Here is a 23,755-nt window from a genome sequence, read left to right as displayed (position 1 = left end):
GATGAAGAGAAAATGTGCCCTCTAACTGCTGGTGGCGTCAAGCCCAAGCCGTGTGACTGCTCTTCAATCCCTCCCTTTCCTTCCTCAGTCTTTGACACCCCGAAACTGTCCACTGTGCCACTGCTGTCCTCTGATGTGGCCACCTCCAGCTCTTTGTCAGTATTAGCACTGTGGCTCTGCAAAAACGCAGTTGAGATGACTCGCTTCAAGGGAGGAGTTTGGGGCTCAAAGTTTCTGAGGTTCAGTTCACGGCTGTGGGCTCCACTCTTTCTGTATCTGTGGCAAGAAGGACATCGTGGTAAGAGGATATGGTGACCCAAATTTTTTTCACCTCAGTAGCCAGAAAGCAAGGGGAGACAGAAACAAGATGTATCCATCCTTCATAGGTATTCCCCCAAAGACCTACTTTCTCCAATTAAGACCCAACTCCTAAAATTTCCAACCATTCCCAGTATAAGTTTTGAACCTGTGGTCCAAATATTTCTCTGAAGCAGAGACCAAGACTTCAACACATGAGGTTACAGAGTGTATCAATGATTTAAGCTTAACTATACTGTCTAGTTGCTGGCACAATCCTCACTGAAGCTAGAAATGTTCATTTTCCAGAATTACATGCCTATTCCAAGATCGTACTCTTCACACTTTTGCGATGAGACAGGCTTGGTTTCTTAGTGGTTTTCAACACATTGAATTTTAATAGGCACAGCACAACCACAAGAATTCCCTCACTACTGCAAAGACTGAAGTAGGTTCCGGGCAAAGGCTGGGGTGAGATAGTTTATACTGTAGCAGTACTGTTGTGCTTGAATGGCACTAAGGCCTGGGGCTATGTTACTTGTAGGGGAGTCATGTAGACTGTGCTCCTTATAGCCAGAGATCAGGTAGCACGGAAACTGTTTGTTATACCTTGTGGGGATCGATCACTTTCTTTGAATTAGTATGAAATGGTTTTCTTTTTTTTAAATTTATTTTGCATTCTGACCACAGTTTCCTCTCCCTCCACACACACACACACACATACACACACACACACACACACACTGCCTCTATTCCCAGCCCCAATCCACTCCTCCTCTGTTTCTGTTCAGGAAAGGCCAGGCCTTCCATAGATATCAACAAAACATGGCTTATCAAGTTACAATAAAACTAAGCACCGCCCTATGTATTAATCCTAGACAAGGTGACCCAGTATGAGAGTAAAAGCCAGCCGGGCGGTGGTGGTGCACGCCTTTAATCCCAGCACTTGGGAGGCAGAGGCAGGCGGATCTCTGTGAGTTCGAGACCAGCCTGGTCTAGAGCTAGTTCCAGGACAGACTCCAAAGCCACAGAGAAACCCTGTTCCGAAAAACCAAAAAAAAAAAAAAAAAAAAAAAAAAAAAAGTGAGAGTAAAAGCCAGTAAAAGTGTAGGAGACAGCCCCTGTTACCACAGTTAGGATCCCACCAAAGGGCCAACTTACACAACAACTGTAGCATATATGCAAAGTGCCTACGTCAGTCCCACGAAGGTTCCCCGGTTGTTGGTTCAATCTCTTTGAGCCCCTATGAGCCCAGGTGAGCTGATTCTATGAGTTTTTTTGTGGTGCCCTTGACCTGTCTGCCTCCTACAGTTCTCTCTCCCCCTCTCCTACAGGATTCTCTGACCTCTGATTGTTTGGTTGTAGGTCTCTGTACCTGTTTCCATCAGTTGCTGGATGAAGCCTCTCTGGTGACATTTGGGCTAGGCACCAATCTATGAGTATAGCAGAATATCATTAGGTGTAAACAGAGACTGTGCTTTTGTTTCCCGGCCACCCAGACCTGAATAATCACACAAAACTATATTAATTACAACACTGTTTGACTAATGGCTCAGGCACATACCTAGCTAGCTCTTACAACTTAAATTAACCCATTTCTATTAATCTGTGTATTGCCACAAGACTATAGCTTACTGGTAGGTTCTGGCATCCTTCTCCTTCAGCAGCTACATGGCATCTACTTGACTCTTGCCTTCTTTCTCCCTGTATTCAGTTTAGTTTTCCTTCCTAGCTATATTCTGCCCTGCCATAGGCCAAAGCAGCTTCTTTATTAACCAATGATAATAAAACATATTCACAGCATAGAGAGGGGAATCCCACATCAATTAGGCATCATTAGATTGACATTTTTTTTCCCCAGTTGTATTTGGTTCTGTCCTAGGTCATCCAGTCTGTGGGTCCTAGTGTTCCAGGCAATGTTAGGGGTGGGCTTACTCTTCTGGCATGGATATCAGGCTTGACCAATTAGTTGGTCACTCCCTCAATCTCTAGGTCACCCTTACCTCAGCATATCCCATAGACAAGACATTCTGTAGGTTGAAGGTTGTGTGGCTGAGTTAGTGTCTGGGTCCCATCACTTGAAATCTTACCTGGTCACAGGAGACAGATGGTTAAGGTTAAGTATCCACTATCGCTGGGAACCTTAGTTGGGGTCATCCTTGGAGATCCCTGGGAGATTCCCTTGTACCAGGTTTCTACTTCACTCCAAAATGCCCCCCTTTCTAGTTTTCTCTTTCAGTACTCTCCCCCTCTATCCCCAAAACTTGACCAGAAGGGGAAATAGAAGATATTTTGGGAGTGGATTGTGGACTGGTAGGGATGGGAATAATTTTTTTTCATAGATCGCAGCAAAGCTGTCTTCACCATCTCTGAAATTGTCTGAGATTTTTTAAATGTAAATGTCTGAGATTGACTCGGTGCACAAAATTAAGGAAATTGAACTTTTCTCTGTGAATTTGTATTTTATTGTCTTTAAGATAAATTGGAAGTCTTCAGACAATGTTCTTTTTCTAACCACATAAGTAATATTTAAAGCAGAACAACTAGAAATTATCAAAATGCTAAAAGAGACTACAATTTGGCCTTATTTTTGCTAACTAGAAAATGACTATTGACATTAGGGGAACAGTTTTACAGATTACCACACACACACACACACACACACACACTTGTGTTTTATAACTTGTCAAAACGGTGATTTCGAAAGCTGGAGACATACTATAGGTAGTTCCACTTTCCATAGTTTAATTACCCCTTGAAGCCTTTGCACATGTGCGACCGTAACCCAGCCTGGAGCTCTTACCCACCTGGTTCATCTAAGCTTTTCTGCCATCACTCATACTGGAGACCAGATGTGATATTCTTAGACCATCCCGGACCACTCATAGCCCCTTTTCACCTCCTTCTCCAGTCTCTTTACTTTTGATTTTTTTGTGTAGGTTGTTCACATGTTTCCTGGGATTTTTTTTCTTTCTTTCTGTCACAATACACATGTCTAAAAGGTGTGTGTGGGGGGGTCATCTCACATGTGCCCCCATTTCCTAGAACAACTGGCCCAGAGGAGGCGATTTTAGTATAAGGAAATGACTGACACAGAGTGAGAAGGTGAGCTGAGGCTCAGACTAACAGGCAAAAAGGGGGGGGGGTTCCATAGTTCCAAAAGGATCTTCAAGGTGTTTTCTGGCCCCTCACATGACAAATGGCAAGACCTGGTGGAAAAAAGGGTTCTTTGTTCTCAGCACTGAATGAAGATTTGGTAAAATTAAAATCTGAACCTTTAAGATTCATAATACCCTCCCTGTTACAGTTTGCCTCCTTCGGTTCTATTGCTTACCCTCAAGTTTTGTGGTTACTCATCAGTTTGCGGTTGTTGACTAAGGGAAAACATGAATAATTCTCCCAAATGATACTGCTTTCTGTGCCATTGCTTCAGTTCATGGTACATCCTTGTCTGTGATCTAAAATTATGACAAATGAGCAATATGCTGAGCTAGGAAATTATGCATAGATGCTCAAGCCATAAGTCTTCTGCCAGGCAACAAGGCTGCGCCTGTGAAAACTGTCTACAGCAGAACCGTGGTTTCACATCACCGATGAGGGGGCTTTGAGGCAGGTAAATTATTTCATTAGAAGAATTTGTCAGGCGGCGGTGGTATGTACCTTTAAACCCAGGGCTGCGGAGATAGAGACAGACGTACCTCTGAGTTCAAGGCCAGCCTGGTTGACAGAGCAAGTTCCAAGACTGCCGGGACTACACAGAGGAACCCTGTCAAAAAGGAGAGGAGGATGTGGAGAGGATGGGAGGGAGAAGAGGAGGAGGTAGGGATGAGGAAGAAGAAAAGAAAAAAATTTAAAGTTCCTTAAGTTTTAAAACCTTTAGGGAAAAAATGCAGATGATTACACATTTAGATTTATAATAGAGAAATAGGATTTATAATAGAGAAATAGGCGTTATAATCAGAAATTTGTCTCATGGAGACTGTGATAAGCCTAGAAAATTTTATCTAATATTTTTCTGAAATCAGCACATACCACATGGAGTGGAATAAATCACAGTTTATGCAGTGTGTGATATTTTACTATTTCTTGGGGGATTTGAGGTTGTTGTGGAGACATCGTTCTTCCATGCCTTTCATGTAAAATGCAGAGGTAAAAAGATGAACTCTAAGGGTGTATTTTGTACTCTTAGACTAGCAGATAGATGACTGGTAGAGTCTGCACTTAGTGACACCAGAGTAAGCCAGCCTTCCAACCCTCTAGGGCCTTCTTTCTCAGAAACCCTGTCTGTTCCCATCCATGCTCCCTCTAAGGAGGTAGAAATGCTCTCTGCCCCTGAATCCCAGGGCTGGGCCTCTGGGCCCATTCCTCCAGAGGTGGTTGTCTGTGCTCCTATCTGAGTGGGTCCTTAGGTACTTTCTGTCACATGACGCCAAGTATCTCCTTCGCACATTATCACAAGATGGGACGGGCACTTCTTTTTTTTTTTTTTTTTTTTTTTTTTTGGTTTTTCAAGACAGGGTTTCTCTGTGGTTTCGGATCCTGTCCTGGAACTAGCTCTTGTAGACCAGGCTGGTCTCGAACTCACAGAGATCCGCCTGCCTCTGCCTCCCGAGTGCTGGGATTAAAGGCGTGCGCCACCACCACCCGGCCGGGATGGGCACTTCTTAATGTCGATTAGTTTTTTTTTCTTTTCTTTTTATTCTTTTTTAATTAAAATTTCCACCTGCTCCCCGTTTCCCATTTCCCTCCCCCTCCTCCCACATAGTTTTTCATTATTAATCCCTTTTTAAGGATGTATATTCACAAAGGAAAGTTATCCACTCTGTTCATCTTTTCTGTTCTTTGTACCCAAGGGAACAAAAGACACCCAGAACAGGGACAAGAGTGACTTTGAAGGAATGATGGGAAAACGCAGCCTCATGAAACATAAATTGCAGAGGGAAAAATGTCATGTTGTCATATTATAGAGACATTAAGTTCTGTCATATTGAAGCAGGGGGGGAAATAAGAAACGCTAATGAAGTCATTTACACCTCTAGTGAGTAACTGTGGATGCATTTCATTGTCTAAAAATAAGTCCTACAACAGACAGGTTTCCTGACTCCAAGGCTGACTAAACTACATTTTCCTAGTTTAGCATTTAACCCAGCCTTAGCATTATGGAGTTCTGCTCAAGCTGAAGAGAAACACGAACACGTTTTGACATTTCTCGTAGCTTTTTTTTCTTTCCTACTTAAGGTCTTTTTTGTGTATGATATGAGAGGTACCCTATCCAGCCATCCTATTAAAAGTAAGGGTACTTAGCATAACATTGGAAGCTTTGTACATCCAAACACACGGTTCCCCTGCACCCTCTGCGTTCTTTCTGACCCTTCTAGAGGTAAACACGTTTACTTCTTTAAGCTTTTCTTCTGGTGTATCTATATCTTTGCATTTTTAAATGATATGTGGCTTCACTATCCTCGAAAGTAAGGGCTTGAACTCTGTCCCATCAGGTCCCCTGCTCCCCTCTCTTTATCCATCTACAATATGACTCCAAATTTCATTCAGGGTGTATTCAGTGCTGCAATTAGGCAAATTCTATTCACAACTGAAAATTGTAATATCCGAGGTTTCTCGAGGAGTAGACCAGAACAGAATTCAGCTAGAAGGGTCTATATGTGAGCAGCAAGCAACACCAATGGAAGAATAGGGAATGATAATATAAAGGAAAAGTAGTAACAGAGGGTATGCTATTAAGTGGTTGCTATGACGAGTAACTGCAGCTTAATCAGATGAGGGAAGTTTGAATAAAGGTATGGGGTACTTGGCATCATAGCCATGATGGCTGAGCCAAACAGGGTATTTCTAAGTCAGCCTCTGCCATCTTTTGTTGAATATTCTGAGGGGCGCTGGTACCTTAGCACTTCTGGCCTGCTGTTCAGGAAGCATGGCCTTCTGAAGCTGTCATCAATGTCCTCTGCAAAAAGAAACAGATGTTGGTCAGTCGACAACATTAATTACTAATGCACCATGATTGCATGGCCATCCCTCTTGTTTTGTCCTGAACTTGCCTTTTAAATTTCAGTGAGGATTCTTGACACTCACTATAAGTTCTTCCTATATCCTCAAATAGTTTAACTTGACAGTCTATATATAAAGTTCATCACAGAATCTGTCAGTTCCATCTTTGTCTTCAGAGACAGTCATGGTAGTCAGAGTTAGAGGCAGTGGGCTGAGAACTCAAAAGGCCATCTATGCAGATGGCATCCAGGACCTCCCAGAGAACTCAGACTTGTGAGTTAGATTTTGTCTAAGTTAGGGTTTCTACTGTTGTGAAGAGATACCATGACCATGGCAGCTCTTATAAAGGATAATATTTAAATTAACTAGCTTACAGTTTCAGAAGTTTTTAGTCTATATTCTTCATGGCAACAAGCAGACAGACATGGCGTTAGAGACAGAGCCAAGAATTCTACATCTTGATCTGCAGGAGCTCCACACTGAGCATAGCTGGAACAAAGGAGACTTCAAACCCCACCCTCACAACGACATACTTCCTCCAACAAGGCCACACCTGCTCCGACAAAGTCATGACTTCTAATAGTGCCACTCCTTTGGGGGTCATTTGCTTTCAAACCACCACAGGTTCCCCTGCTTTCTGGTCTTGGTGTTTTCCCTCAATCCGTTTATTCCTGGGAAACTAACTGCTGAGAGAACAGGTGAGCTAGAAGATGGTCACTCTGGAGTTTGGAACTGTTGTTCCTGCTGAGGCTGCCATTTCATTCATCACCCACTTCCCAACCCTTCTTACCCTTCTTACTAAACTTTGTCTGTCTGTCTTTGTCTCCTTGTCTTTCTCATTTAAAAAAAAAAAACAAAAAGCAAAAAACAAACTTTCCTTCTTCTTGGTTTATTCCCTCATCTTAATAAAATAAAACACCCGGTTCCTTACAAAAGCCGCTTGAAATGTAAATGTGTTAAACCTCGTGATTCTGAAAACATCTTTATTTTCCCCTTGACTGTTAGGCTGGCTTGACAGTAACATATTGGAAACCATTTAACTTCAGAATTTGAAGACATTTTTCTTTATTAGTCTATCTCCCAAGGCTGCCAAAACAAATTATGAAGAAATTCTGATATATACCAGATGTATTGGCATTTATATTTATGATATTGCATTTGACCTGTTGTTGATGTTTTTCAAATCCCCAGAGCTGATAAAGCCTCCCTCTGGTTCCTCTGCTCTGAACCTCCTTGCTGAGGCCACATGGTGTGGCTGATTACCCATTGTGCTGGCTGCAACTGAGCTGCCTTTTTTTAAATTGCAAATTCAAATCCTGAGTTATGGAAAATATTCTTAGATTATTTTGTCTGCATTTCCTTTTCTTTCTTTGCTGCATCTTCTCTCTTCTCTGTCTGATGCCCCTTTTGCTCCCAGAGACCTTCTATTTCATAGCCACTCTCTCTTTCTTCCTTCTGTTCTTCCTTCAAACCTTTCTTGAAGACCCTCAACTTTGTCTTTTTCCTCTACAAATGGCATGTTCAGGTTTTTGAGAGTTCCTTTTACTATTCTGGGTGCTCATGTATCTAAAGCACCTACGAAAGACATGTTATAAATGCAGCGTTTTTCTCTTACGCACCTAAGTGAACCAGTGGTTTCAGCTGTTTGCGTGCTGTATGGTTCTCCTTGTGCATAGCATCTATGACCTTTGAATTTTGAGGCTGTTTCTGGATGAGACACCCATTTCGGTGATTTGATACTTATTTTGCATGGTCAAGACTTTCTGGGATGTTTAATAAAACGACCTTGAAAGTCTCCTTGTTTTTGACTTGGAAGCCAGTACTATAGTTAGAAGTTTGAAGGATGTGCTTAGGATTTTACGTTTTGATTGTTGTTGAAGGATGAGCCACTCAGGGACTTTTGCAAAAATTCAGACCTATGTTTGGTTTTCTTGCCTTAGCATCACTGTTCCTATGAGAGGTTGAGAGGAACCTTTCCCAGAAGCCCATTCTGCATGCTTAGCTGCTGTTCCTCCCAGATTCATATAAGACTGAATTCCTAGAGTGAGCCTCTGATTTCACAATGGAGCCTATTGGGTACACTCCCAACGTCAGCACATATCTGTGCCTTTTGTCATGGGTTAGTTGGATTGTCCCAAGTCCTTCTGATTTCTAACCTGATGGTCAGAATTGACTACTGAGCATCTGGGAGTTCAGAGGACACACAGGCAGCAGATTCATCTTGGGTCACACCAACCAACTTACTGACTTCGTTTTGGGTAGGTTCTCATTTGTCTGTTGTAGGAGACCCTGTAGAGATCCTTTGCTGTGTGTTTCCTGGATAGCCTCACTCAGTCCTTAGCAGTGAGTTTGTGGAGGGGAGGTATTAGCATACAGGGAGACTCAGAACAGCTAAGTGCCCCCGAAGCAGCTATTATCTGGGTCCCTCTCAAGTAGTCTTTGCTTCTTCTTCATGTTCAGGGACACAGGCTGCTATTAGTCCTCAATGTGATGGTGTAGTAACTTGAAAATACTTCTTGGCATTCCTTATCACTGTCTTTGAATATGGTTTCTGAAATCTACAAAACTATTTATCTTATAGCATCTATTTAAATGCTTTCAAATTGTATTAATGCTATCCTTTCCCTTCTGGAATTTATGAGCTTGTATTGTTAAACTAATTTTATTCTTTTAATTTTAGAGTTTCACATAGTTGGAAGTCATCATCCAAAGAATGAAATGCCCTGTAACTTTTCCATTATTTTCAAATAAGAACTGAGAGAGGCATTTTACCACACTAGACAGAATAAATAAATTCCTGGGCTCAGGATGTGACATTCAGTCTGTGTCAGGCTCTTCATTCACGTGGAATCATAAGTGATAATTTCACTTATGTCGATTATTTCAATTGACACTGGTCAAAAACAGGCTTAGAACATTAGAAAGATCTTTACATTCTCTTCTTGAGGAATGTTGTATTTTCTGATTTCTGCAAGAATGAAGGACAAATGGGCCAATAAGATGCATATGTAAAGAAATGACAGTTCCATCTTTAAACATGAATTGTACCTGAATCCTTTAAACCCATACCAAGTAGTGGCCAATTAAATAGGCCCAATGGTGTGTTTTTTTTTTTCACTTAGCTTAATGCGGTCATAGGAAATTGCCTTTGTATATGTGTATTTAAGTCAGGAAGTAAGAGAGGAGGCATGTGGGATAACCAAAAGGCAGCATTTAAACTAAAAGTAAATATAGACAGTGAGCAAAGCTTACTTATATTGGCTTACTTATGTCCACTGCGCTGTGTTGTAGATCTTGTTTAGATGACTAAAAATCTATTCTCGCTCATTGTAGCGGGTTCTTCTGGAATGTTATTCTTGTAAGGTAATTGCGTCTCACTTGCTGCATTTGATCAGGAAGACACAAAGGAGGCGACAACAGTGGAGCATTTACAATACGCAACGACAAGAGTTTTTTTTTCCCTTTTTATCTCTATAGTGTTTTGTTTGAGCCCATCTGCAGAGCTGATTTAGGGCACGAGCTCTTCCCTTGTTCTGAACTCAAAAGGGAATGAGCTTCTGCAGCTGTCTACTGATGCAGGATAAGACTTTTCCAAACTGAGGGCTTAAAGCAACAACCAGTTGTGATTGCTCATGACCGTATGACTGCTTGGGAGAAGCATGCTTAAGTCAGGCTAGTCTTGGCTGCGTCAGGCTCAATAGCCACAGTCAACTGGCAGAGCATCCGGGAGACTGGCTGCCTCAGAAGGGCTATGCTCTCTGAGATTACCCATGATCCAGAAAGCGATCCTGGACTTGTTCACACAGGAGTTTAGTGGGCTGCGAAATCAATGGAAGTACAGAAAGGCTTGTGATGAGTGGGCTAAGAAGTAGCATACCAGGTCTTCAAATGGTTTTCTGTTGGCTAATGGAAGCTGGAAAGCCAACATACATTCATGACTGATCTTGTTAAGTAAATAAAACATCGTCACAAAACAACACAGCCTACAGGCTCTGTGGTGGAAGGGGCATTTGTGTTTGGGTGCCTGGCACACTTGCTCAATCTTCCCTTCCTAGTTCAATAACCACATCTTTTGGAAATCTGCTTTGGCTTTTGCCCCTGTATACTGGAGCACGGGATCCTTTGTGTTGCAACTAACTAATGCAAAGTTATTGTCTGCTAATGGTTTCCTGATCCTTGAGGACCAGTGATGCTTTCAACCAATTCTGTCTCCAGTTCCTAACAGAGTAATGGGTCTAAGAAATACTTTCTGAATAAAGAGATGATGGCCGTTTTTCCTGTAGCTTTTTCGGCCTTCTTCACGTCTTTGCATCATCTCATAAAGACTCCCTTCCTTAGCATTGATTTCTCTGCTGAATATTTTTTAAGGGAGCCACACTATTTATCAGATTGACATCAATGGGTCAATAGCACTGTTTTCAATGTTAAAGTTCTAAGCACTTGTACAGCTTAATGTTTGTATTTGGTTAGTTGTGCTTTACTTTTTCTGTTTGGGTGACTTCTTTTTAGCCTATGTAATTTTTTGGTGTAGTGCAATGCCATATTCTCAACATTTACCAGCACAATTCTGATGGGCAGCTGTTTAGAACTCCCTGGGAGTTCTTTAGGACTTGGCTCCTGGAAGTATGGTGTGGAAGGTCCTTCTGTCTATGTGTTGCTTTAATTGGCTAATGAATAAAGACCTGGCTTGGCATATAGCATGAGAGGAGGCAGGAGGAGGCAGGGAGACGCAATGAAGCTGCTGGAGATAGACATGCTGAAACTTTACTGGTAGGGCATGACCTCTTGGTGATATACAGATTAATAGAAATGGATTAAATTAATATAAGAGTTAGCCAATAAAAAGCTAGAGCTAATAGGTCAAGCAGTGATTTAATTAATACAGTTTCTGTGTCATTATTTCGGGTCTAACTAGCCAGGTGGCCGGGAACCAACAAGCAGCTGCCCTATTACAGAAGTACTTCTTGTTAACTGCCAATTTGGTGCCTTGGGAAGTTGTTGCCTAGTTCTTGGAGCATAAAGGGCCATCCTTTCATAGCAGATGCTTCTGTTCTTTAGAAATTCTTCCTTCAAGCTGGGCAGTGGTGGCACACGCCTTTAATCCCAGCACTCAGGAGGTAGAGGCAGGCGGATCTCTGGGAGTTCGAGGCCAGCCTGGTCTACAATAGCTAGTTCCGGGACAGGCTCCAAAGCTACAGAGAAACCCTGTCTCGAAAAAACAAAACAAAACAAAAAAACAAAAATTCTTCCTTCATGTTTTTATTCAAGGCGTCTACGTATGCACATAGTTCAGGGGCTCTGTGAGGAATATCAGAGAATACCTAACTCTACACCCTCACATTTCATAAATATCCCAACAGAGATCCCCAGAGACAAAACAGCATTCTGAGATACACAGTCCTTCCTAGTTTCAGGACATCTGTAGGACTGACACAGCTGACCCCATAAATTGTTTCATTTCACCTGGTTAAGACAGATGAAGTCCCGTGTGAAAAGAATCCTCACTCAACAGAGATTTCTTTATCCTGAAAATGCATCATTTGTATCTCAAGCAACCAAATAAAGAGAACAGACCCATTGGGCAGAATCAGGAGCCCTTGTTATCTGCGATCACTTTGGATCATAATCATGTTGTTAAATGCAAATTATTTGGGAACCTTCCAGGTTCACATGAATTCTTGGAGACTTTGAATAGAAACCTGGTCTGTGTTAGCAAGCACAATGAAGTCTGAGACTCAAAACACACACTACAAAACTAATAGTAACAATAAATACCATACAGAAAAACAAAGAAAATACCATGAGGAATGAAGGTACAGATGCTATTTGAATGGATTAGTTAATGGAGATGTTCTAGCCCATAGGTCATGTAAGAATCTACAGAAGAGGGCATAAGAATAAATATACAGTGCCTGACCAGGGGCAAGCTTTGAAGCTTCAAAGGAGAGGAAGACCATCCTACAGCCCATCCAGCTGTTTATCATACTCTAAACAATCCCCATTCCTAACAATGGTGTAAAAGACTAAATGCAATGACTAGTCCCTGTTCACTGGCAAATATTCACAGCTGGTGAGGGTCTCCAGCTCAAGAGTCATAACATAAGAATGACGTGGAAGGAAGAGAGTCTTTGGGAGAATATGCTTCATTATGCTCTTGATCAGATGAGCTGAGAACTAAGCACAGAATTGTCAATATAAAGGACACTGACCGCCTTGACAAAAGCTTGCATGTGAGGTGTTGCGCAACCTTCATGAGACTCTGATCATCTGTGAGTGAATGTGTATTATCTATAAGAGTTTTGGGCCTGGAAGATCCTGTGTCTAAACCCAGAAGCTCTGTGGCACACTTGAATGCTGTTAGGATCGATCATGTCCTGACATGAAACTGACAAATTTAACAATCTTCTGGCAAGCAGAAGACTTTGAGAAAGAAGAATGGATAGGAACCAATACAACAGGTAAATGGCCTCTCTAGATTACAGCAGGGGAGTTTCAAAGAAGGGGTGGATGAGAGGTAAGTTCAAGGAGTATGCAAATACTGAAATCAGTCAGAATTCATCCCATCTCAAAGCCTATTTTCCAGTTTTCCCTGAGACCAGCTTTTATTCAAGAAAAAGGAAACCCACTATTTTATCTCTCCCCTTCCTTCCCCCCGTTCCTATTGTTCACCATATGGTCCTTTGTCCGGAACCAACAGTTCCTGCAGCAATACTTATTCAGTCAATGCTCTTTCTTTGCGCCCACTCTGCAGAATGTGCAGTCCCTAAGTGGATGGTATAACATGTGGATGTGGGGCTGGTACCATCAGTGAGAAACAATTCTGCTGTTATCCCAGCATGCTCAGATCTTGGTTCCACAGGAGAGCTGATAGCTTTCACTTTTAAGGGGTGTCCTCAGTCATGAGTGGGTAAGCTCGGGAGAGGATGTGGGAAGTGAATTACTGCCCAGTTGGCCAAATGAGCCAAAATATCCCAAGGATGAATGGGTGACAATGTCAATAAAATCTCTGCTGACACATGCGAGCTACATTCAGGCTGATGCTTTCATAGCCCTCAACTAGAATATTCCCTTAAGGGCTGGTTATCTTGCTAGAAATTCACAAGAGGTTTTTTGATAAATACACAAAAGAGTTTTGTTGATTTTTAACATTTTCTTTACTGGCACAGTTTTTTTTTCCTTTCTTTGTTTCATTCTTTGATAAATAACCAAGAAACTAAAAGTATCAAAAGAACATCTTTGTGAAAAATATACGCTGGATAGGAGAGCGCATGCCTTTAATCCCAGCACTTGGGAGGCAGAGGCAGGTGGATCTCTGAGTTCAAGGCCAGCAAGGTCTAAAGAGTGAATTCTAGGACAACCAGGACTACACAGAGAACTCCATTCTCAAAAACTAAAAACAAAGCAAAAAGAAAGAAAGAAAGGAAGGAGGAGAGAGAGAGAGAGAGGGAGGGAGGGAGGGAGGGAGGGAGGGAGAGGGAGAGAGGAGAGAGAGAGAAATAGAAACCTAAATTGGACATCCAGCTTGTGGAAAAGTTTGGATCACTGATCCATACTCTGTGTTAGAAGATATGACCAACAAAACAATACTTAAAGCAGGTATAACAATGGCTCCCATCTGTAATCGCAGCCTTTAGAAGAGGCTGAGGCAGGATGTTTGTGAAATCAAGGCTAGTCTGCACTACACGGTGGGGCTCTAGCTCATACACGTTTATTCATCCCCCCTCCCAAAGGAATAACCAACTGTGTTTAAATGTCAAAGTTCAACTAGGTTTGTGCGAGGAGGCTCTAAGCAATTCCTATGCGAAATCTGATCTGAGGTCTAAATACGAGATGACTTAAACCAATGTCCTCTCATTAAAATGAGGATAATTAAATGAAATCTATGAAAGGTCAGAGTGAGCAAAAGCATGCTATGATCAGGACAGATTTATACTCAAGCTGAAATGAGTCCAGAGCCATGCGTCATGAAAAGGACCAGAGTATACAACATATGGAAGATTGGGGAATCCTAATATTTGTAGCTATCCTGAGTGAGGAAAGCTGATGGCTTTTAGTCATTCATCCAGATCTAGTCTTGGAAGAGTCCTTTCCAAAAAATGGTGGCCTTGGGGAGTTTTATACAAGCTAAAAATCGATTCGTGTGTTTGAAGATACCAAGATGTAGTCAGTAGCCAGAAGAAGCCTTGAGTTTCTTACATGTCCTCCCAGAGAAGGCTTGTGTTTTCAGACAGCACCTAGGAAGACCACCATGACATGCTTTCTAGCCCCTCCTGTGCCTCTCTCCTGATCTCATCACATACATTTGTGGTGAGGTGGAGCACATATGCTGGGCATGACGATCCAGGATATGAAAAGGTCTGACATATTGGAGATAGCAGATGAGAAGCATGCCCATCATAGGACCTTGTCAGTCCAAGTATTCAGAGACACAGAGCCTAGGACATGGCCTCGGCATCTTCTGTGCTGGAAACACAGGCAGGCACTGAGTGCTGTACGCGTGGCTCTTTCTGTTTTCTGACACAGGCTTAAGCATCCTTTGTACTGGCTAAATCACTCTGTAGAACGTGGAGCCTTTTCTTTTGCTTGTTAGATTGCTTTCTCTCCCCGCTGGAGGGAAAACAGAGCAACATGGTGTACATTTGATAAACCAACGACTTTGTTCTTTTGTTGTTTATTCCTTCAGAGTTTTAAATTCTGCCTAGGTCTGTAGAAGACAGGTGTGGAGAATGGATTTGTCTTTGCTAGCTCTCTGGTTTAAGCAGCTCATACCCTCTGGTTGAAAGGCAGCATTAAGATGATATGTGATATATTTTCTCTTCTATCAGTACATGAAGCTGATGAACTGCCTTCAAAGTAACTGCTCTCCAGAATTGGCACACAGACTAGAAATGACTTAGCTTCCTTCAAATATACTGGCAGCGGGGATGCCCATGGATCAAATGGCTATAGGAAGCTGAGTGCCCAAGATTTAAAATGATCTTTAAATCTCACCTCCCTAATCCGCAAATATTAAGGAAGACTCCAGTGTTAATGTGGGAGCTAGGATGAGAGCTCTGAGGTAGGACAGAAATGACAGCTCTCAGTTCACAGCGTTTGCTAAGTTCCTAGACAACTCATTCCTCAGTGATTTCACCTCCAAGTTCAGCTAAATGATGATAGGCATTCATTCCGAACACAGCCAGTGATTAGATCACTTACTGGTGAAAATCCAAAGGGTGCAGGGAGGAAGGGAGAGAGAACTCCGTGATTAAAAGAGCATACTGCTCATAGAGGACCTGAGCTCAGCCCCCAGCTCATAAACATCTGTAACACAAAGATCAGGGTATTTGGCCTTTGTAGATACATACACCCATGTGCACACACCCACATACAGAGGCACACATAATTAAAAATAAGAATACTTTAAACAATGTTCTGGGAGCAATTCACATTTTGTGAGGATTCGCCAAGCAAAGACCAAATTAGAAGATTACAGAGTGGTTTGTTGCTATCATGTAGTGTTAGTTCGTGACCCAATAATGTACAACTATTTTTATTAACTACTTACAAGACATATAAATGGAAAGTAGTTGTGACGTATCTATAGTATAGTCTGTCCTATTTCGGTTTAACGTAGCAGTCCAAAATGGGCAGTTTGTTTTCCTCGTTTGTTTCTGGAGACAGTTGCTGTTCCATCCAGGCTGCCTTAGCATTAATAGTTCTCTGAACTTTGCCTCCACCATTTTCCCACTGTGCTTTACCACGCTATCACAAAGAATGGGGGTATTTTTCCATGATGCTGAACTGGAGTAAGATGCATTGCTGAACACAGATGCTTCTCCCCGCTCTGTGTCCCAGGGTAACGGCATTCTCCACATAGGGTATTCTGGGTTTAGTGGCTGATGATCTTTGCCCTAGAATCTTCTCTGCCAGTTCCAGTCCTGAGTATGGCAGGAACCGTAAGAGCCTGGGTGCCGTTAGCCAGAGGAAGGCGAGGCCAGCATGGTGTGGACCACAAAACTCACTCAGCTCTCTGTGAAGTCAAGCATTAGAAGTTTCAATTGGGATGACTCGGGCGGCTTCACTGTTTGCTTTCTTCCAGGTAGTCATGTGTTTGACAGCTGTCTCAGCTTCTTCTTTGTACCAAACGGTGACTCTTGACACATCTAAGCCACATTGTCTATGTGTAGATCAGCAGGAACCGAAAGTGAGAAAATCCACAATATGAATGAGAAGCTACCTCTGGGGACCAAGACCAATCATCTGTCTCATGTGCCTTCTAGGTGATCATGGCACCCACTCAAGTTGAGGAACCATTGGTCTTTCTCAATCATGAAGGATTACCTTTTGGGGGAGTGTGTGATTTATCAGTAGGATGGGGCGGGAGAAATGAACCTTTTGAAAAGAGATGGGCTCCCTCAATGTCCTCAGCATGGGGGTAGGGCAGAGATATAGTTAGAGAGAGGTTTTATTGAGTAGCTTTACAAACAAAAGAAAGAAAAGCAGACGTATTCCCCTGCCTCTGCCTCTACAGGTTGCTGTACAAAGATCATTGCCCTGCACATCCAAGAACTGCAAATTTTTATTTACTAAGAGGTGGTTTTATGTTTCAGAAAACAGCCATCCTGGTTTCTTTGAGAAACATAAAATATTAAAACAAATAAACAGATAAATAGACAAACAGCAAAGAGGGGCTGATATAATTTTTTTTTTTTTTTTTTGGTTTTTCGAGACAGGGTTTCTCTGTGGTTTTTTTGGAGCCTGTCCCTGATATAATTTATATAAATAATTCTTTTGGATATTCAGGGCAACTGAGAACCTCTCATTTCGGGTCCTCTCAGCAGAGCGTACATCTGCCAGCAGAACTGAACGCTAGGGAGGTTCCTCAAGGTCAGGCGTTGAGGGATGAGGTCATCCACGTCCTGCAGATCTCTTGCTGATGGCTCCTCCTATTCTCCCAGGATGGTGAAGACTGGCTTTGTTTGGATTCTGCTGGGATGACCATTGAAAGGCAGAGTCCCCCAGAGTTCTCTTAGCTGTGTCAGGGTCCGCTGCTCAATTGTGTATGGTGTCGACTGAGCTCACGTTCTTGTCCTCTTGGCTGTTTTGCAGTTCTTCCCGTCTACACAATGTTGCATTGTGGACCCCACAGAAGGGAGGTATGCCGTGTTATATTTAGTCGTGATGCTCACTGGTGAATCTGTGACCTTCACGGGTTCTGTTTCCCGAATGAATCCTACAGCAGAGGAAGTTGACTGTTGAGAGGGGCTAGGGACTTAGCCTTCCTCCCCATCTGGGTCAGAGGTGATTTTGGAAAGGGGTGGTCTGGTTCCACCGCTTTCCATTCCCCAGGCAACAGCAAAATAATATTTTCTGACATGGCCTCAGAGGTAAAGTAACGTAGGCTGTAAAGCGAGCAGACAGATTCCTTTCCTGTCATTTTTAATACCAATTGCCCAGATAAACAGAAACTGCGGTGGGCTTTGTTCCAGAAAGTGGAGGTGAGGATAAATTAGCAGGTTTTCTCCCTTTTCACTGCTGAACCGACTGTGTGGGTGATGCTCAGCCCCCTCCCTGTGCTCTGGTTGATTGGTGGAGGATTCAGCCCATTAGTTGAAGGCCTTTCGGCTGCGTGGCCTGCCTGTCCTGCATCACTATTTATAGGCTACTTTGTTCCGACAAACCCTTTGATTCTAGCTACTCCATCTGAAATTGTTGGTTTTGAACTGTCCATTATCCCTATGGGTTCTGTGAGCCAGATCTTATTTGCAGTTTGAGGCTGTGGATGTCATGAAGTTGAGTGATTTAATGTGGCACATTAGGGACAAATGCACTACACATGTCTCTGTCATGGAAATGAACGGGGCATAGACTTGAGGCATGAGAGTTGCCATGGACCAATGATGATCAAAAATTTCAAAGAAAAGTGAATAGGACATTCATCCTGCCTAGACATGGCACCCATCAGAGTCCTTTTGTCTCCTGAATTGAATTAGACAGGCATTTAAGGTTCCCCATGACTTACCCCCAAAGTTTCCGTTCTGATATATTTCAATATTAAGCTCTTCCTAGCTCAATAAGCTGTTCCTCACTGCCGGCCAGGTTCTGCTTTTGTGCAGCATCCCCCACCCCTGCATCTCTGCCATGCTTTATTCTGAGTTAGATTACCTTTGTCTTCATGATGCTCTCTGCCATGCTCTATTCTGAGTTTGATTACCTTTGTCTTCATGATGCTCTCTGCCATGCTCTATTCTGAGTTCGATTATCTTTGTCTTCATGATGCTCATGTTTCAAGGTGCACACGGACATCGCTCTTCCATGTAGACTTCTCCAACTCTGCATCAGTCCTAATGAAGATCTCCCAGGCACCCCATCCCTCAGACTCCCCAATTCTCCTGCCGAAAGGGAAAGGGGAGTTTTAGTATTTACTTTTCTGCTATCTCCACACCTCAACGTGTGGAAATTGTTGGTACAAATTTGCCTAAATGGAAGATTAATGTGGTTTCTCTCCCATAGTACACACTCCCTAGGAAAAGAAGCATCATTTAGACTGCTGAGTTTGAGTAATTTCAGGAGATTTTTGTGTTTTTAAGTTTCAGCAGAATGAGTTGGCAAATGACAAAGGTTTGTCTTTCCAGCACCACTTACATTCATACACTCATGAGTAAGAAATGAAGGCAATGCTTTCTGACATCCCGTATTTCATTCCTGATACTTTTCATAGCTTTCTTCTTAAATGAATTATTTCCCCATATTTTTGATTAAATGGAAAACTGTGCAACTCAATGAAAGAATGTCATGCCCAGGTAGCTCTTAGAGACGCCCAAAGGAACTGGTTCCATCTTAAACGGTCACTGTGGGGACTGCTCTCCCTTTTATGGCTCCCACACACACCCTTTCTCAGGATGTTTTCCATCCAAGATCTTCCCATTTCTAAACTGCTTTGCGTTTCCAGGTGGCTGCTGTGTGCTCCTGAGGCTTGTGGCTTCCAGTGGGTTGGGTCAGTTGGCAGGAAATCAGAGGGTGGTGGGAATACAGATGTTGATTCTCTAGGATCCTGCCCCTAGTCTATATGAAATTTTACAGTTGAACTGACAATTTTGTAAAATAAAAATAATAAAAAATAAAAATGCAGCCACGTGCGAAAGCCTGAGACTCGTGGAGTGAGGGAAGCTGCTGATTGCCGGAGCCGCGCGACCAGAACGCAGTGATGCAGCCAGGTTTCAGCCCCCGTGAGGGTGGCTTTGGTGGCAGAGGAGGCTTTGGTGGTGACAGAGGTGGTAGAGGAGGACAAGGCGGACGAGGAGGCTTTGGTGGAGGCCGAGGTCGGGGTGGAGGCTTCAGGGGACGAGGAGGTGGAGGAGGAGGTGGACGAGGTGGAGGCTTCCAGTCTGGGGGCGGCCGGGGTCGAGGTGGTGGCCGGGGAGGCAAGAGAGGAAACCAGTCAGGGAAGAATGTGATGGTGGAACCACATCGGCATGAAGGCGTCTTTATCTGTCGCGGAAAGGAGGATGCCCTTGTCACAAAGAATCTGGTCCCTGGAGAGTCTGTGTATGGGGAGAAGAGAGTCTCTATTTCAGAGGGAGATGACAAAATTGAATATCGAGCCTGGAACCCCTTCCGTTCCAAGCTGGCAGCAGCAATCCTGGGTGGCGTAGACCAGATCCACATCAAGCCAGGGGCCAAGGTGCTCTACCTTGGGGCAGCCTCAGGCACCACCGTCTCTCACGTCTCTAATATCGTTGGCCCAGACGGTCTGGTCTATGCAGTTGAGTTCTCCCACCGTTCTGGCCGTGACCTCATCAACTTGGCCAAGAAGAGGACCAACATTATTCCTGTGATTGAAGATGCCCGACACCCACACAAATACCGCATGCTTATCGCCATGGTGGATGTGATCTTTGCCGATGTGGCACAGCCAGACCAAACCCGCATTGTGGCCCTGAATGCCCACACCTTTCTGAGGAATGGAGGACACTTTGTGATTTCCATTAAGGCGAACTGCATTGACTCTACAGCCTCAGCAGAAGCCGCGTTTGCCTCTGAAGTGAAGAAGATGCAGCAGGAGAATATGAAGCCCCAGGAGCAGCTGACACTTGAGCCCTACGAACGGGACCACGCTGTGGTTGTAGGTGTGTACAGGCCACCTCCCAAGGTGAAGAACTGAAACTCGGAGCTGTCTGGATTAGAAGAAATGTGTGTTGCTACTGTTGCACGTGTTTTTTTTTCTATTAAAAGACTCATCTGTCAAAAAAAAAATAAAAAAAAAATAAAAATGCAAATGGCCTTTTAACCCTCTGAAGGAGATGAGTAATAGAAACTATGAGAGAAGTGATAGAATGTGTAAGGTTTTCTGCTTAGCAACACTCTTTAGCAATTTTAATTGATCGATCTTTATCTAATATAAATCCACATGGCATGACTGAAAGAAAACTCTTAAGGAAACCCTAAAATTGAAATAGAGCGTGGACACCATCTGTGAAGGGGATGAGGATTATCTGCTTGTTTCATGTCCAGAGCCCCGTTCCAAGGGCAGCTTCTGCATCAAGAAGTTTGCATCAGGCTCCTGTCCTGGATGCTCGTGATGTGTCCTCATTAGAGTGAGTTCAACAGCTCTTTGCCCTGCCATGTGAGCAAGGAATTAGATCCACAGCTGGTGCCTGACACCACCATAGTCCTTCATGGTCAAGCATAAGGGCCACAGTTTATTGGGGCACAACACGCAAACAGCATGGTCAGATTCTTCCCATAGGGGAATTATTGTTATCATTTAGATGACAGGTCATACAAAGTATGTGATATAGTCTAGGTAGCCTTGAACTTATGATCCCCCAGCCTCATCCTGGCCAGCTACTTAGGATACATATGTATACCACCATGATCAGCATTCTTCCTGGGAATTCAAATGAGAAATATAAAAAGCTAATTCATTTTTCATTAAAGAGACAAGCTTAAACTTATAAGCCTGAAATCAGTGGACACAGAACGGCCAAAATAAAGACAGCCCCTCCCCACTGAGGGACAATACCGTGTCGTAGAATATGTGGTCACCCGAATGGCTTCCATTAATACTCAAGCAGGTCTTACTATAGCCCTAGATGGCCTCAGGCTAGTTTCAAATTCAAGAGAACTAGCATTTCTCTTTTCCAATAAAAGGTGCAGGATTCAGTATTACTGAGCTACTAGTCACAAGTCCATGCCGGAACCACTTACCACAATCCCGGGAAATGGATTGCTCTCACGGACTAGGCTAGGTTCCCATGCACCTGGCGGCAACTGGGGAACTCCTCTCTGACTGGAACTACAGGATGCTGTTTTCAGAAGACAGAGGACTCGAGAACTCAAGACCAGAGATCCTTGTCCTCTGAGGAATCTGATGTCTCCCATTTCCTGCAAGGGTCCAGCTACCACTCAAAGAAGCAAATTCTTCATAATTTCATGTTTGATTTTAGCATCTAGACTCGTGGCAATGATTTAAATGTGTCCAGTGACAGCGGCTCACCAAATCAGTATGTAGGCAGCCAGATGTACTTACTGTGCAGCGGCCCACGTTACCACCCAGTCCTTAGCCTGCTGTCATCCTGACAGCTGCCAGTTCTCTATGGTCCTGTTCCCACCCTGTGTAACAATACCCCTGCATGTCCTTCCTTCTCCACACGACAACCTTTTGCGTTTCAGAAGACAGTTAGCAATTAAAAACAATTACAGGGAAATTAAAATCAGCCCGTCACTTGCTGGAAGGAACATATTTTCTCATTTACCTAAAAGTAGCATTTAATAACTTACTCCCACACAGTTAAGAGGAAAAGCCTCAAGCCAGAAACATTAGGGATTCAAATACCCTCTCTCTTTTTTCCTTCCATCACAGCCCTGCTGCTGGAAGTAATGTGTTGTGCTGCTGCGTGGGGAAACACTAGGCCTGAGCAATGATATCAGTTGAGAAATGGCATAACCCTTATCCGTGTGGAGCATAATAGACAGTCCATGAGACCACCAGGAAGGTGAATGTCTGTGACTCCAACTTTCTCAGTGTGTGTAATGATATCCCATCTTACAATGTCACTTACACAGTTACAAATGAGACACCTGGGGTTTAACCCAGCAAGAGCCCCCTGGGACCTAGTGACTGGAGGAATGGGAGGGAGGGACCAGCACTTCCCTGGTCCCCAGGGGTTTCTTGTGAACAGAAGCCATAAGACTCCAGTGGCAAGGAAATAGTTGTTCTGTCTGGTACCTTGTCCAAGAGACTCCTGATCTGATAAAGTGGAACCCCCAGAGACCCAGAAAAGTGGTCTACTAGGGAACATGGAATGCCCCTCCTGACTGGGCAGCCTGGGCAGTCTGAGGTCAAAGATCACAGCACTCCAAGCTTCACACAAAGCATAAAAAACAAAATGAGAGATTTTTGTTGTTGTTGTGTTTTTTTTTTTTTTAGTGGCCCTCATCTTGCTTTAGTTCACAGACCTGAAGAAATGACCCCAATCTTACCATTAAAAAGCAACTCCCCTGTTACCAAATCAGGAGCTTTGGGTGTTAGACTTTTTATCTCTGTGAAAAAGTAGTTGGCACAACCTTAAAGGAGGGTATATTTCAGCTCATTTCAGAGATTTCCCTCTCCAGTTTCCATTTGTGTCGATGTGGGGCCTGTGCCAAGGCAGAACATCACGGTGGTGTGAACAGGTTGCACATGATGACAATGGACTAAACCTCTGAACTATAAGCCAGTCTCAATTAAATGTTTTTCTTTATAAGAGTTTCCGTGGTCATAATGTCTCTTCACAGTAATAGAAATCCCAACTAAGACAGCTGCTTTGCAACTCATTCCACACCGTGAGCAACTAACAGAGGACTCTGCAACCATCCTCAGACATTGCTTTGTCATCCCTGGCACCAGTCCTGATCCAGAACCATGACTCTATGGGGCTTTTCTGGAAACCCTCCAGCCAGGGTGCAGATTCATAGTAGCTCAGCTTCATGATGGAAAACACACAGGTCCTTCTGAAGAATATTTATAACAACAAAACACATTTTTTTTTTTCTGATCCTGCTGTAAAACTCCTTTCAGACTTCCCATATCCTTGCCTTTGTCTGCTATGGCAGTAAATCCTAATTCTGACTTCCAATCTTTGTTCTGTGGGCTGCAAAAAAGCAAACCTTTCTCAACAAAGTCATACTTTGTTTTCCTGTAGAGATTTTAAAACAGTTTTATGGAAGCATAATTTATATGTCATAAAATCCTTCTAAAATGAATGTGCAAATCAATGATGTTAGTAAATTTATGGAATTGTGCAACCATAAATAAATCCCATTTTAATTTTATAGCATTTCCTTAACCTAAAAAACTCTACTGTGCCCCTTTTTTTCATTAATCCCTATTTCTGTTCCAAGCACTAGGCATCCACTAATCTCATTTCTGTCTCTCTAAATGTTCCTTTTTTTCATGTCATAAAAGTAAAGTTACAGCCATGGCAGTTGA

General features: G+C 43.1%; 2 protein-coding genes across 2 annotated transcripts in view; both read left to right on the top strand.

The window, feature by feature from the left end:
* The window catches only part of Kcnab1 (potassium voltage-gated channel subfamily A regulatory beta subunit 1), a 332,096-nt gene that overhangs the window by 89,686 nt on the left and 218,655 nt on the right, over window positions 1–23,755 (top strand). The window lies entirely within an intron of this gene.
* On the top strand, window positions 19,490–20,458 carry LOC130866109 (rRNA 2'-O-methyltransferase fibrillarin-like). Its single transcript, XM_057757379.1, has one exon. It carries the CDS (start codon window positions 19,490–19,492, stop codon window positions 20,444–20,446), a length of 957 nt encoding a protein of 318 aa, XP_057613362.1. The 3' UTR covers window positions 20,447–20,458.

Source organism: Chionomys nivalis, chromosome 24 (genome assembly GCF_950005125.1).
Source record: "Chionomys nivalis chromosome 24, mChiNiv1.1, whole genome shotgun sequence".
Taxonomy (NCBI): Eukaryota; Metazoa; Chordata; class Mammalia; order Rodentia; family Cricetidae; genus Chionomys; species Chionomys nivalis.
This window is presented reverse-complemented; position numbering and strand designations above follow the sequence as displayed.

Coding starts and splice junctions, on each gene's coding strand:
- LOC130866109 (XM_057757379.1), top strand. CDS start 19,490: ATGCAGCCAGGTTTCAGCCCCCGTGAGGGTGGCTTTGGTGGCAGAGGA.